Below are 12,574 nucleotides of genomic sequence, written 5' to 3'. Positions count from 1 at the left end.
GGGTGGTTACTGAAACCGAGTGTAATAATTGCGAGTTCTTATGTGCCTCTTTTTAACAACAAATGCAATCATCCACTCGAGTATTGGCCGGAAAACCATACCTATTTAGAGTAGGAGGAAATGCCTGCTGTTAGCCAGAAAACATCATGAAGCCCTCCAAGGCTCACAACCTTGGTAGTATTTTGGTCAGTGCGAAATATCACTGACCCCAATCTACAGTTTTTCAACTGTCCAAAGCATGGAGGAAAGTTCAGCAGAAGCTACTAACCGAGGTGGTAACCAATCCACCTTCACCTCGAGTGAAGCACGCAGGCCTTGGATTCTGTGGAATCTGAGCCGACCTGCATGGAAGTATTGGAGACTCCAGGAAAGATCAGATACAAACACGGGAACTCCCTTGTCAAGACTGAAACAGGTCACTGATGTCTTGTCCTATTGATCGCTGCAATTCAGGAAACAAGATTCACGGATGAACATTGCTTCGAATCACAAGGTTATAGAATCTTCAAAGGCAAGACCTGTAAGCATGTAGTAAAAACCATCGCACACTTAGGCACAGGATTTATTAAGGGTTATAAATTTCATGTTGTTGGTCCGTATTGAACTGAGAATAACATATGAGTAACAACACAGTAAAGGTTTCCACCTATTCAGTACAAATATATTCACAATATTTTAAAATTACATAGAACTAGTTTCGACCCATCTAGGGGTCATCATCAGCTACATCAAAGCAAAGACACTCTTGACGAAATCCTAAGAACATGTTCATTTTAACAGTAAGATTATTATGCAATAACAAGTGAATGTGGTAAATGAAAAGAGATGTTAGTATGGGACAGGTGAGTAATAGCTAATAAATATACAAATAATATACATAAGAGGTTTGGAACAAAGTATAAAAGGGTGTTTAGTGTTGTAAAAATTATATAATTTCTGATTCAAAAAAGATTTCTTCCTGTACAAGAATTTTATTTTGTCTCTTAACCATATTTTGTTGGTTTTGTTTTGAGTTTTGATGGTTTGAGGTGAAATCCGATGTTTCTATTTATTGCTTCGAAGAAAATTAGGCGCCAGGTTAAGTGATATACATTGTTTAAGGAAATCGACGTCTTTGCGTAATTTGGCTACATCATTAATGATGTAGCTTACCAGGCAAAACAGAAAGCCTTTCAATATCTAGGCCTAAAATTAAAAATAGCCACCTCCGAGTCTCTACTCTTTCTTTTCGGTGTACAAATAGAGTTTAAAAAATGGTGAACGTACATGTGCCGATCAATCAGGTGAATAAGGACCCGGAAGGAACAGACCTATTTTGGGAGGAGCTAGAAGATATCCTCTCAAAGGTACCTGACAAACATACCATCATTCTGTTTGGGGATTTCAGTGCCCAGCTTGGCAAGGAACGAAAATATCAGATTATTGAAAACTACCCAGCTTACAGGAGAACCAATCGTAATGGAGAGAGGCTTGTGGAGTTATGCAGAGCATTCAGTCTGGTCCTAAAGTCAACTGCGTTCAAACACCTGCCCAGAAAACAGAAGACCTGGATTTCCCCAAACTCCAACCTTGGTGAATTCCAAATTGACCATGTCGCCATTGCACAGAAAGCACAACGAGAGATCCAGAATGTAAAGGTTCTGAGAAATGCCAACTTAGACTTGGATCACTACCTTTCGAAGATCAAAGTTAGACTAATTCCAAGAAATACCAAGAAGATTACTCCAAGAAAAACTTATACGTTTGACAGACACAAGCTAAGGAGCAACCAAGAATTTACCCACAAGTTGGAAATTTTAAATCCAGAGAATTGGAAACAATTACAGGAGGCTATAGTCAGAACAGCTAAGGAGACTGTCCCACTCAAAAAATCAAGAAAGCATGCTCGGTGGGATAATGAATGTGATGCAACAGTACAGCTAAGACAAGTTGCATGGCAGAAATGGAATTGCCACAAAAATGAAACAAACAGGATAAACTGCCTAAACGCGAGAATATCTGCATCAAAAACCATATGTGGCATGAAACGTATGTTTAATAAGAAACAGTTGGTATGGATTGAGCAAGACTTCCAGAAAAATAACATACATAATTTCTATAAAACCCTCAAGCACAATGTGAACAAATAGAACCCCCCAAGTCTCCAGATTCCAATGGGAAACTAGCTCACAATGATGAAGATAATTGTCGGATTCTGGCAAGTTATTTTGAAAGCTTCCTCAATTGTGAGGCTCCAGAGACCACATTCATTCATGAAAAACATTCAAACATACACCCAGATTCATCCCCACCTATGAAGGCAGAAATCAGGAAGATCATCCAAGAGCTGAAGGACAACAAGGCACCAGGTGAAGATTTGATAATTGCTGAACTGTGGAAGCATGCAGGGGATAAGGCAATTGACAAGCTTGTTGCAATTATTGAAGAGATATGGGAGAATGAAAAACTCTCAAGTGTATGGACCTCTACCATAATTCATCCACTACATAAGAAAGGGGAGATAGCAGATGTGAACAACTTCCATGGCACCTCTCTTCTGTCAATAACCTACAAGCTCCTCTCAAATACTCTACAGAATAGGGCGGAATAACAAATTGATCCACAACTGGGGGGATACCAAGGAGGTTTCAGAAAAGGATGATCATGCGTTGAGCAGATTATGAATCTGAAGTCCATCCTTTCCTATCTGAAACTCAGGAACAGGGAATTCATGGTGACCTTGGTTGATTTTAGGAAAGCATACGACTCAATTGATCAAACCGCCCTATTGCAAATCCTTGAAGAGTTTGGCTTAGATAACAAGACAAAAGCAAACCCTGACCAACGTCCACCTCCAAAGTGAAGTTCAGAGGAGAGATGTCTTATGCCTTTGAAATCAGGACAGGAGTGAGACAAGGAGATGAGCTATCACCTCTTCTCTTCAACTGTGTTGTCTAGCTCCATGGCTAAATGGTTAGCGTGCTGGACTTTGGTCACAGGGGTCCCGGGTTCGATTCCTGGCAGGGTCGGGAATTTTAACCAGAATTGGTTAATTTTGCTGGCATGGGGGCTGGGTGTATGTGTCGTCTTCATCATCATTTCATCCTCATCACAACATGCAGGTCGCCTATGGGAGTCAAATCAAAAGACCTGCATCTGGCAAGCCGAACTTGTCCTCGGACACTCCTGGCACTAACAGCCATGCGCCATTTCATTTCATTTTCAACTGTGTTTTAGAAAAGGTCATTCGAGAATGATGGAAAGAAACGAAAAGTTCAGGGGTAAAAATGGGGTAAGGCTAGGCTACAAGTACATGAATCGAGCCTTTGCAGATGATCTAGTGATCTTTTCAGACTCCATTGATACGGCAGAAGAACAACTTAACCAACTCAAGAATCAAGCACTGAAGGCTGGGCTTCAAATCTCCTTTGTGAAGACGCACTTCATGACAAACATAAAATCAGCACCAATGAAACTGGAAAAATTAAGCAGGCAGAAAAGTTTGAATACCTCGGTGAATGGATAGAGCCTAACCTATGAGAGAAAGAATCCTTTGTGTCACGCATTAACAAAATGGAAATGGCCTACCAACTAACTAAAGACATCTACAATAAGAGAGCGATATCCCTAAACAACAAAATTATACATTGCTGCACTGTTATTCGACCAGAGGTTCTCACAATGAACAAGAAAGGTCTAATGGAAAAACTAGAGGCTAAAGAAAGAAAGATTTTGAGAAAAATCCTGGGTCCCATGGAATAACACAGCAAATACAGAAGGTGTCACAACCATGAATTATATAAGCATGTGGAGAAAATAACTGACATGATTCGAAAAAGAAGGATTGCCTTTTATAGCCACGTGACACAAATGAGCCCGGGCTGTATATCTAAACAGATATTAACATACTTTCAAAATAAGAAAACCAAAGGGGCATGTTTCACAGTAATGGAAATTTCTCCTAAAGATATTCAGATATTCCAGTTAAGGAAAAACTACGTACGCACAAAGGTTTCCAGGAAAAGTCGAAGTTGAAGACAGTGAAGACTTGGACTAAAGAGAGAAAAGAACAACATCGGAGATGAATGTAGGAACACTGGGTGGCAGTTAAAGCTCGGAAAAGGAGACAGTTGAATTGATGTGGTCCCTAGTTGGCCAAAATGAAGAAAGAAAGAATAATAATAATAATAATAATCATACAGCCCCTGCTACTATCTTTAGGTATTTTGATTTCATACCATTTAGGCTGCCTGAATGTCTATTTTGAAGTACTGTTTAACACTACAGAAATGGATTACTGTTAGGTGGACTGTGGCTGAATGTTAATTAATTTTGTTGGGTAAACACCATATGTATCACCAGAGATCTTTTACATACCAGCATTGCACAACATGGAGCACCAAATGGACTGCTGTCAGCTCTTCGAAAATCCAACTACCTCTACTGGGTTTCAGCGCATGATCCAGAGGGACCTATGTTTAATGTCAGGGAAACCAGGAGGCCAACACTATACAACTAATCAATTCTCTTGTGATAATACTTGGTCAGTGGAAATGAATCTTTTACTGTCCTCAAAAACTTAGCTATTATGCTAAACACCCGCTCAGACCTAATCCTGCAAAGACACAAGTTTGTGCCTTTCATTTGAAAAACAAACACATAAGAAGCTGGAATTCATGTGGTCAGGCAAGGAGCTACAGTTCTGTGACTCTCCACAATATCTGGCAGTAATGCTTCACATGGTCTCTCACTTTCAAGAAGTGCTGTATGGGCTGTAAACAGAAAGTCTCCACCTGGAAAAACCTGTTGTGCAAACTGGGTGGATCGATGTGGGATAGTCAACCACAAACTATCTCCAAATCAACAACGACCCTTTATTACTCCATTACAGAGTATGGATCTCTGGTTTGCTACTCATAATCTCATGCCAAACAGGTGGAAGTGGCCCTCAATGAGACCTGTCAGTTGGTGACAGGCTGCTTAAAGTCTCCTCCAGTCAATAAGCTGTCAGCTTGCAGGGATAGTACCACCACACATTCAAAGAGGTGGCTATGAACAAGGAAAGAACAAGAGTTGAACAAGAAAGTGCTCATCCACTACATGGTCATGTACTGCCACTTCAGAGATTGAAGGTCAAGAACAGTTTTTTACAAACATCTCAGGAGCTAAGTGGATCAGATGAGGAAGGATTCCCAACATCCCTAGACAGTAACCAAATGCTTACCACCTGGCTACAAAGAGAAGTGGACAACATGGAAATCCTTGAACAGGTTGAAATCAGGTATGGGGAGATCCGAAGTGCCTTAGAGAGATACATAGATGCTGACAAGATCAAGTGTGAATGCAGGGAAGACCATTCTCTGAAGAACCAGCTTCAATGTTCATGGTGCCCATCCTCCTCTAGAGAAGATAAACTCTTTCAAGGCATACAGAATGTTCTTGATGAAGCAGGTTTTGGTCTAATGTGTATAATGTTACAGAGTATAATTTTAACTCTATATTCTAGATGTTTCTGACACAAGAATAATAATTAATAACCGCTGTTCTCACTCCATCAGAATAGTTCAAGTAACATGACCTGTCTTATATTCTGTACTCACCTTCTTCCTCCATCTTCTTGATATTCATCTCCAGTTGATTGTTGCTGTTCATTAGATCGGCAGACAGTTTCCGTTCCTCATCCAGCTGCTCACGAAGACTTTCCCTATGAAAAAGATGCCACACTGTCATCAAGTATAACATTGCCTATGGATTTTATAATAGGATTTTTAAAACCATTGATTAACCCATAGATTTCATGGTGGGGGTTGCACTTCCTAGTTTGTAAATGATGGGCAACAGTGAAGTGGCCTAGTAAATGGTCCTGAGAGTCAGAATACCAGTTGCTATGGAATAAGAGTAGGCATCTCACGCATGGATGGTAATGTTAGCTATGTTTTGCTCAAGGGCAGAAAATTAAGTTCCTTCCAGAATAAAACTGGTCTGAAACAAGGGGATGCATTATCTCCTCTTCTATTCAACATTGCACTAGAGAAGATTATCAGAAAATTAGCTCTTGTACCTGCTGGCATCATATTGGGGAGACAACATAACGTCCTTGCATATACGGATGATACAGTTCTTATTGGTCGCAATGAATTAGAAATTAGGCAGTTATTCATGGAACTAGAGGAAATGGCAGCAAAAATTGGCTTACGGGTAGATGATAAATGGTTGCAAAGAGACCGAATCATAAGGAGGTTGACAGATTGCCTTTGAAGATTGGGAAATATATATTTAAAAGAGTAGAGGGGTATAAATTCCTTGGTGTATTAATCGATGAGCAAAGCCAAAGGCAACAGGAACACCAAGCTATAATTAAGAATGCAAATAAGGAATTTTACTCTATGAACGTTATATTAGGCTCCAAGTTTTTAATAAGGAATGCAAAAATGATTAAATCTACAATAATCATTTGACCAGAACTTCTGTATGGTTCCAAGACATGGAGTGTAACCAAGAAAGAGCAGCAGCAGTTGCAAATATTTGAGAATAAAGTTTATAGCAAAATATTTGGCCCATGGTTCATTCCTATCTCTCATAGCTGGCAGAAAAGATCTAGTTATTAGATTTACACCCTCTCTCAACAACACACTACAATGGGTGTGATAGAATCCAATAGACTGCGCTGGGCTGGACATGTACTGAGGATGCAGGATAACAGAGCACCAGTAGATCTATACAAGGGACCTCTTAATGGGAAAAGACCTTCAGGAAGACCCTGAAGGACCTGGAAGAAAGAGATCAACAAGGTATGCCGGACCCTTCAAATTGATAACTGGGAAGAGCAGGCTCAAGATCGAAAAGGATGGAAGAGGACTGTGAGATCAGCACGGGAACTTCACGTCCCTCAGAAGCTTACAGAGTGAGTGAGTGTATCTCACACGTATTATGAGTCGTGGCCCTCCTTGTGCTCAGGTGGCAACAGCTATACAATCCAGCCACGGTAAGAGGAGAGATTCTCACTGGGGCTAGTTATAATAGGGTAGCTTCTTACTTCAGAAAATTTACCGAGCTTAGAATATCTTAACCTATTCACTCTGGTGAACTGCTGTATCAGCTGGGAGAGAGCCATGCAATATAGCTGGTTGACTGCTGTAGCAGTTGTGCGGTGCCGATGCTGCATGACCGGTTGACAGTCATGTATTGTTCGGCTCTTCTGTACTTCACTACAGTAGACTGCTGGAGAAATCCAACCTTCATGATACTTAGCATTTGTCTTGTGAGTCTGTAGTTACTAGTAGGGAGACCAGATGTCAGGGACAGTTAATTGGAATGTAAGGGTTCGAGCGACCTTTGTGCTCATCGTCTGCCATGTATTCACTGCCAATATATTAGTGCTTTTATAGATAGTTTCAACTCATTGTGGTACTGCATTTCACAATATATGAGAAGCTGTATACCACAGATGAAATTCTTATCCTCATACTGGTTAGCGACCTTGAAGGAAATGATGATGGGAAAATTTCAACTCTGACAATGCCGTGTCCAAAGCCATGGATCTGGGAAGCTTTGCATGAATGAAAATGGCCAATATATACAAAGATATCCTACAGAATAATATGTATTTAAAGAAAAGTAGTCAGTCTGCTGTGTCTTAAAAATGTGAACAAATGTCAGCGACAAAGTGGAGAGTGGCAAGTAAGCCTCAGACCTATGAAAGTAATGGAGATCCACTTCCACTTGATTAGTGAGGGACTTTTTGGAAACGACTTGGTGAACAAAATGGAAATCAATGGAGAGCTTATGGGGCTTATGGAAGAAAGAAATTAGAACTGGATGAGTCAGCAAAAGGGATGCATCTGGGTGTGTTAGGAATTCGTGATGCTTGGGTAAAGAGATATAATGGTGAAGAGACAGGAAATTATAAAGTTTTCTTAACAGGTATTAAAAAGATGTGGATGAAGTAAACAAGGTTCATGCAGCACTGAGTTAGGGCCAACAGCAAGGATAATGGGCAAATTCAATGTGATAGCTGCTAAGGATAAGAGAAAGTGATGAGTAAATGTGGGGAAGTTATGGAAGCTTTTACTGGACTTCTGTGTTAGTCTGGGATTAGCAGTTACGAATACATTCTTCAAACATAAAGCTATTCACTGTCATTCATGGGAAGGTAGAGGCACCAGATCCATTGCACACAATCAACACTTTGATTTCATAAAATCTATTAAGAATGTTAGTACTCCAGGGATTGATTTATGATCTGCATTGAACTAAGTACCACTAGACTAGGCACAGGATAGAGAAAATGAAGTTTATCTGCAGTCAAATATGGAAAGAGAATCTCCAGGGCAAGGATATTAGTCAGCAGTCAGCACAGGTTTAGGATGTAGAAAGGGAATGGGTGGCATACACGGATTCTATAGTAGAAACAGGACAGGAATGCATAGGAACAGCTGTGTGTAAAGATGGAAAAAAGTGAACATCTTGGTGGAAGTCAAGGGCAGCCTATGAACATAAAAAAGAAGACTTATCAAAAATGGTTGCAAACAAGAACTGATACATATAAATATAGGGAATCATATTGTGATGAAAGAAACAGAGCAAAACAAATCATTATAGAGTCCAACAAGAAACTGTGTGAAGATTTTGGTAATAACCAGGAAAGACTTGGTCGGGTATCAGGGAAACCTTTCTGGACTGTAGTAAGTAATCTCAGAAAGGGAGGCAATGAAGTCCCGAAAAATAGAGTTCATGGGGAGAACAATGAGAGCAGCGAAGTTACATTCGAGGAAGTGAAAGAATGGTAAATAAAGTACAGTGTCATAAAGCAGCAAGAATAGACAAAATTAGACATCAAATAGTGAAGTATAGTTGGAAGGTAGGGATGATAAAAAGGCTTTATAGAGTAATAAGTTTAGCATGGAATGTCAGTAAGGTACCTTCTGATTGGACAAAAGCAGTAATTGCACCTATTGACAACCAAGGGAACAGAAAGGATTGCAACAACTATTGGGTGTATTTCATTGATCAGCATACCAGGCAAGGTGTTCACAAGTTTTTCAAGAGGTCAAATTGGGGAAAATATTTGTTTATAGGAAGAGGAATTTGGGAATAATTTACCAAGGGAGTTGTTCGATAAATTTCCACCTCCTTTGAAACCATTTCAGAAATGCCTAGGTAAACATCTGATAGGTGATTGACTGACTGACTGACTGACTCACTGACTGATTCATTGATTGGCTGTCTAAAAGGGAATGCAATCAATAGTGGAGAGTAAATTTGATGAAAGCCAGTGTGGTTTCAGACCACAAAGGGGCTATCGGGATCATATTTTCAGTATAAATCAAATAACTGAAAAATGCTACGAGTGGAATAGACAGTTATAATTACATTTTGTAGATCTAGAGAAAGCACATGACAGAGTACCAAGGAAAAAGATATTCACCATATTGAGGGATCACCTTCACTCCCAGCTGCCTGAGCAGCTTGCCACTGCTGTGGCCCAGACATTTTTAAAAAGCCGCCTACTTGACTACTGAGTTGTTCATTGGTGCATATTAAAGAAATCATTATTGAAAAAAGTATTAACAAAAGACATAACATAATTTTCCTCACTGTTTTTATTTACACTTGTACGTACGTCAAGTATTGGAGCTGATGACAGAAATGAAACTCTGTCATTGTTCCTGTCCAGATTACTACTCACTCTTCCAGCACTTTAACTGTGCATGTAATCACACTTGCTTTCACTACCTATTGTTATTGTGCCAAATATCACACATTTCTTCTTCCAGAACCACTCTTATTACTATAAAATTTACTCATCTGAAGCTTTGTCTACTATGCAATCACTGTCACTTGCAGTTTCAATCAGTTTGAGAAGTGCCAAAATAAGTTTGTAAACAATGAGAAAAAGAATGCCAAGGGAGGGTTGTACAGTGTCAAGAAAAGACATCTACCAGAAGAACACTTCTGCTCTCTGAAAACACAAGCATATCGGAGCATGCTACACTGAAGGAGCGCTAAACGACTTTTCTCCTCTATGGGCGACAGAAGACGGCGTACTTAAACTACCATACTCCTCTACAAGAGCAAAGGTGTTAAGAGTAGGTCATTAAAAGCATTCAAAGGCATTTATGTTGACAGTTGGGCTGCAGTGAGATTGATGGTAGAAAGAGTTCTTGGTTCAAGATGTTTACAGGAGTTAGACAAGGCTGTATGTAATCTTTCACCTTTGTTGTTCATTGATTTACACGGATCATTTTACTGAAAAAGAGTACCCGGGAAACAGATAATGATGGTGATTTTAATAAAATGGCAGAGAGGGATTCAGTTAGGTGGAAATGTAGTATGCAATTTGGTCTGTGCTAATCATTTGGTGTTACTGGCAGATTGTGCTGAAAGAACTTGAAAAAAAGATGTAGATAAAAATTTCTGATACTAAAGTGATGTCATTAGGGAGGAAATCTAAGAGGAGTGAATGCCATGTAGGGGATATGAAACTGGAACAGGTAGATCATTTCAGGTGTTTGGAACGTGTATTCTCCCAGGACGGTAGTATATTAAGTGTGTGAGTGTATTACATTGCTTGTAATCAGGAGATAGTGAGCTCGAACCCACCTGTCTCCCATAAGTTCAAGCCCTCATCTACATCATAGGTGTTGGAGAAGCATCATTTGGTTTATACCTCGCTGCCACCACCAGTCATGCTCCCAGCACTGTGGACTATCACTTGAAGCAAACTTTGGTGGAGCACAGGCATAGGAAATCCATCCCGTTCTTCCCTGCAAGCTTTCAGGGTGCTTGGATGGCGACGTTCGACAAGTATTTTTGTTAGGCATAGATATCAAGGATAATTAAATAAAAAACCACCTATTCAATACTTTCCACGTTTAATGTGGTTATTATCTACATGATTTTATGTAGACTTATTTGGTCAGGTACATGTTTCACCCATTATTTTGGGCATCTTCAGCCTGTAAACAACCCTTAGGTCAAGGTTTGGGACCTTTTTAACCAATATAAACATACCAATATATACACTATATACAACATATACATTATATACAATATATACAAACATAAGTCAATACACTAAAGTTTTTTGGTCCTAATCTATCTAATATGGAAAATGTCCAAAACTAAAATGGAATTTCTTTTCGGTGAAGAGGATTGCATATCGGGGTTTATGTGACCCCTATATCATATTAAGTTCTTGACATATCATGTCTGGTGACAGGATGTGTCGTTAACAATAAGTGGAGATTTGAACTGATTGTAGGTTGGTCAAGATTGAAAAAATAAATTTAAATTAAATGTGTTTTAACTTGGCAGTTCTATTCTGGTTAACTTAAAATGTTCAAAACTAAAAATAAAATGAAACGGATCTTCTTTTTTCTTGAGAAGGTGTGATATTAAAACTGGAGCTTGTTTGACCCACGATTTTCATTTTCATGTTCTTGACGTAACTAATATTTAAATGTGTTGTCGTGCACAAGTGGAGATTCAAAAGCCGATTGTTGTAGGTAGACTGGTCAAAAACGTTGTGAATGAAACTGTTAGCGTCTTGACTTTGGGTCTCATGTAACGTCAAGGAATTGACAAGAGTACAATATTTAGCTGTTTACCTTCGATTTTCGAATATACAGGAAACCTACACACTCTCCCTTAACTATTATGAATTCATCCCTACACCCCAAGTCCCAAAAACAAGCCTCTTTCTATAATTTAATTTATAGAGCTTTAAAAATTCCTCTTTCTCCCAACAATTTAAAAATTGAACTGAAGTACATAAGGAATCTTGCTCAACTGAACGGGTTTAAAATAGATATGGTCAACCGTTTGATTAATAAAATCAAAATTAAATTGTCCACTAACCTCATCCCAGAAAAACCTAAAAAAACTAGTTTCGCCACATTTACATATAACAACCCAGCCGTCCATCAGATCGCAAATACTTTAAAGAAGCACAATATCAATATAGCCTTCAGGACAGTTAACACTAATCGAAACATATTTTTTAACCACAACAAGGTCAATCACAATAGCAACCATTATTCAAGGTCCGGCATATATAAACTAACATGTACACAATGTGGTTTTTCTTATATCGGACAGACTGGCCGCAGCTTTAACACGAGATATCTGGAACATTATAACGCTCAAAAACACAATAAGTACTCAGCGATGAGCCAACATATGAAAGAAACGGGCCATCACTTTACATCCATAGAGAAAGATCTTACCATCATTAGAAGCATAGGTAAAGGGAAATTAATGAATGAACTGGAAAACCTACACATCTTTTTAGACCAAACCTACAATAAAAATAAAAATCTCAACGACGTCAATGAAATTAAAAATCCTTTGTACGAATTAACACCTAGATTAATTAATATCGTGAATTCAGATCAAAACAAAACCCCTCAATTATTTAAATCTCCACACTCAAATGCTTCATCCATCATGCCAAAAGTTAAACCCGCCCATACTGCTTCTAGAAACTCCCCTCCAGCAACAGCACACACGCCCATAGACCAGCCTACCCCCACTCTCCCTCCATGCCCCGCCCCTCCATTACCGCACCAGTACAACACCAGGAGTAGAAATGGTG

General features: G+C 39.2%; 1 protein-coding gene across 1 annotated transcript in view; it reads right to left on the bottom strand.

Annotated features, from left to right (window-relative positions):
• Window positions 1–12,574, bottom strand: part of salto — a 157,619-nt gene that overhangs the window by 130,228 nt on the left and 14,817 nt on the right. Inside the window, exon 3 of the mRNA XM_068229878.1 lies at window positions 5,580–5,683. Within this exon, the coding sequence (XP_068085979.1) occupies window positions 5,580–5,683 (104 nt within the window). The remainder of the gene's footprint in view (window positions 1–5,579; window positions 5,684–12,574) is intronic.

The sequence above is a fragment of the Anabrus simplex genome, chromosome 12 (genome assembly GCF_040414725.1).
Source record: "Anabrus simplex isolate iqAnaSimp1 chromosome 12, ASM4041472v1, whole genome shotgun sequence".
NCBI classification, from domain to species: Eukaryota; Metazoa; Arthropoda; class Insecta; order Orthoptera; family Tettigoniidae; genus Anabrus; species Anabrus simplex.
The sequence above is the reverse complement of the archived record's forward strand: the minus strand, read 5'-3'. Positions and strand labels throughout refer to the sequence as shown.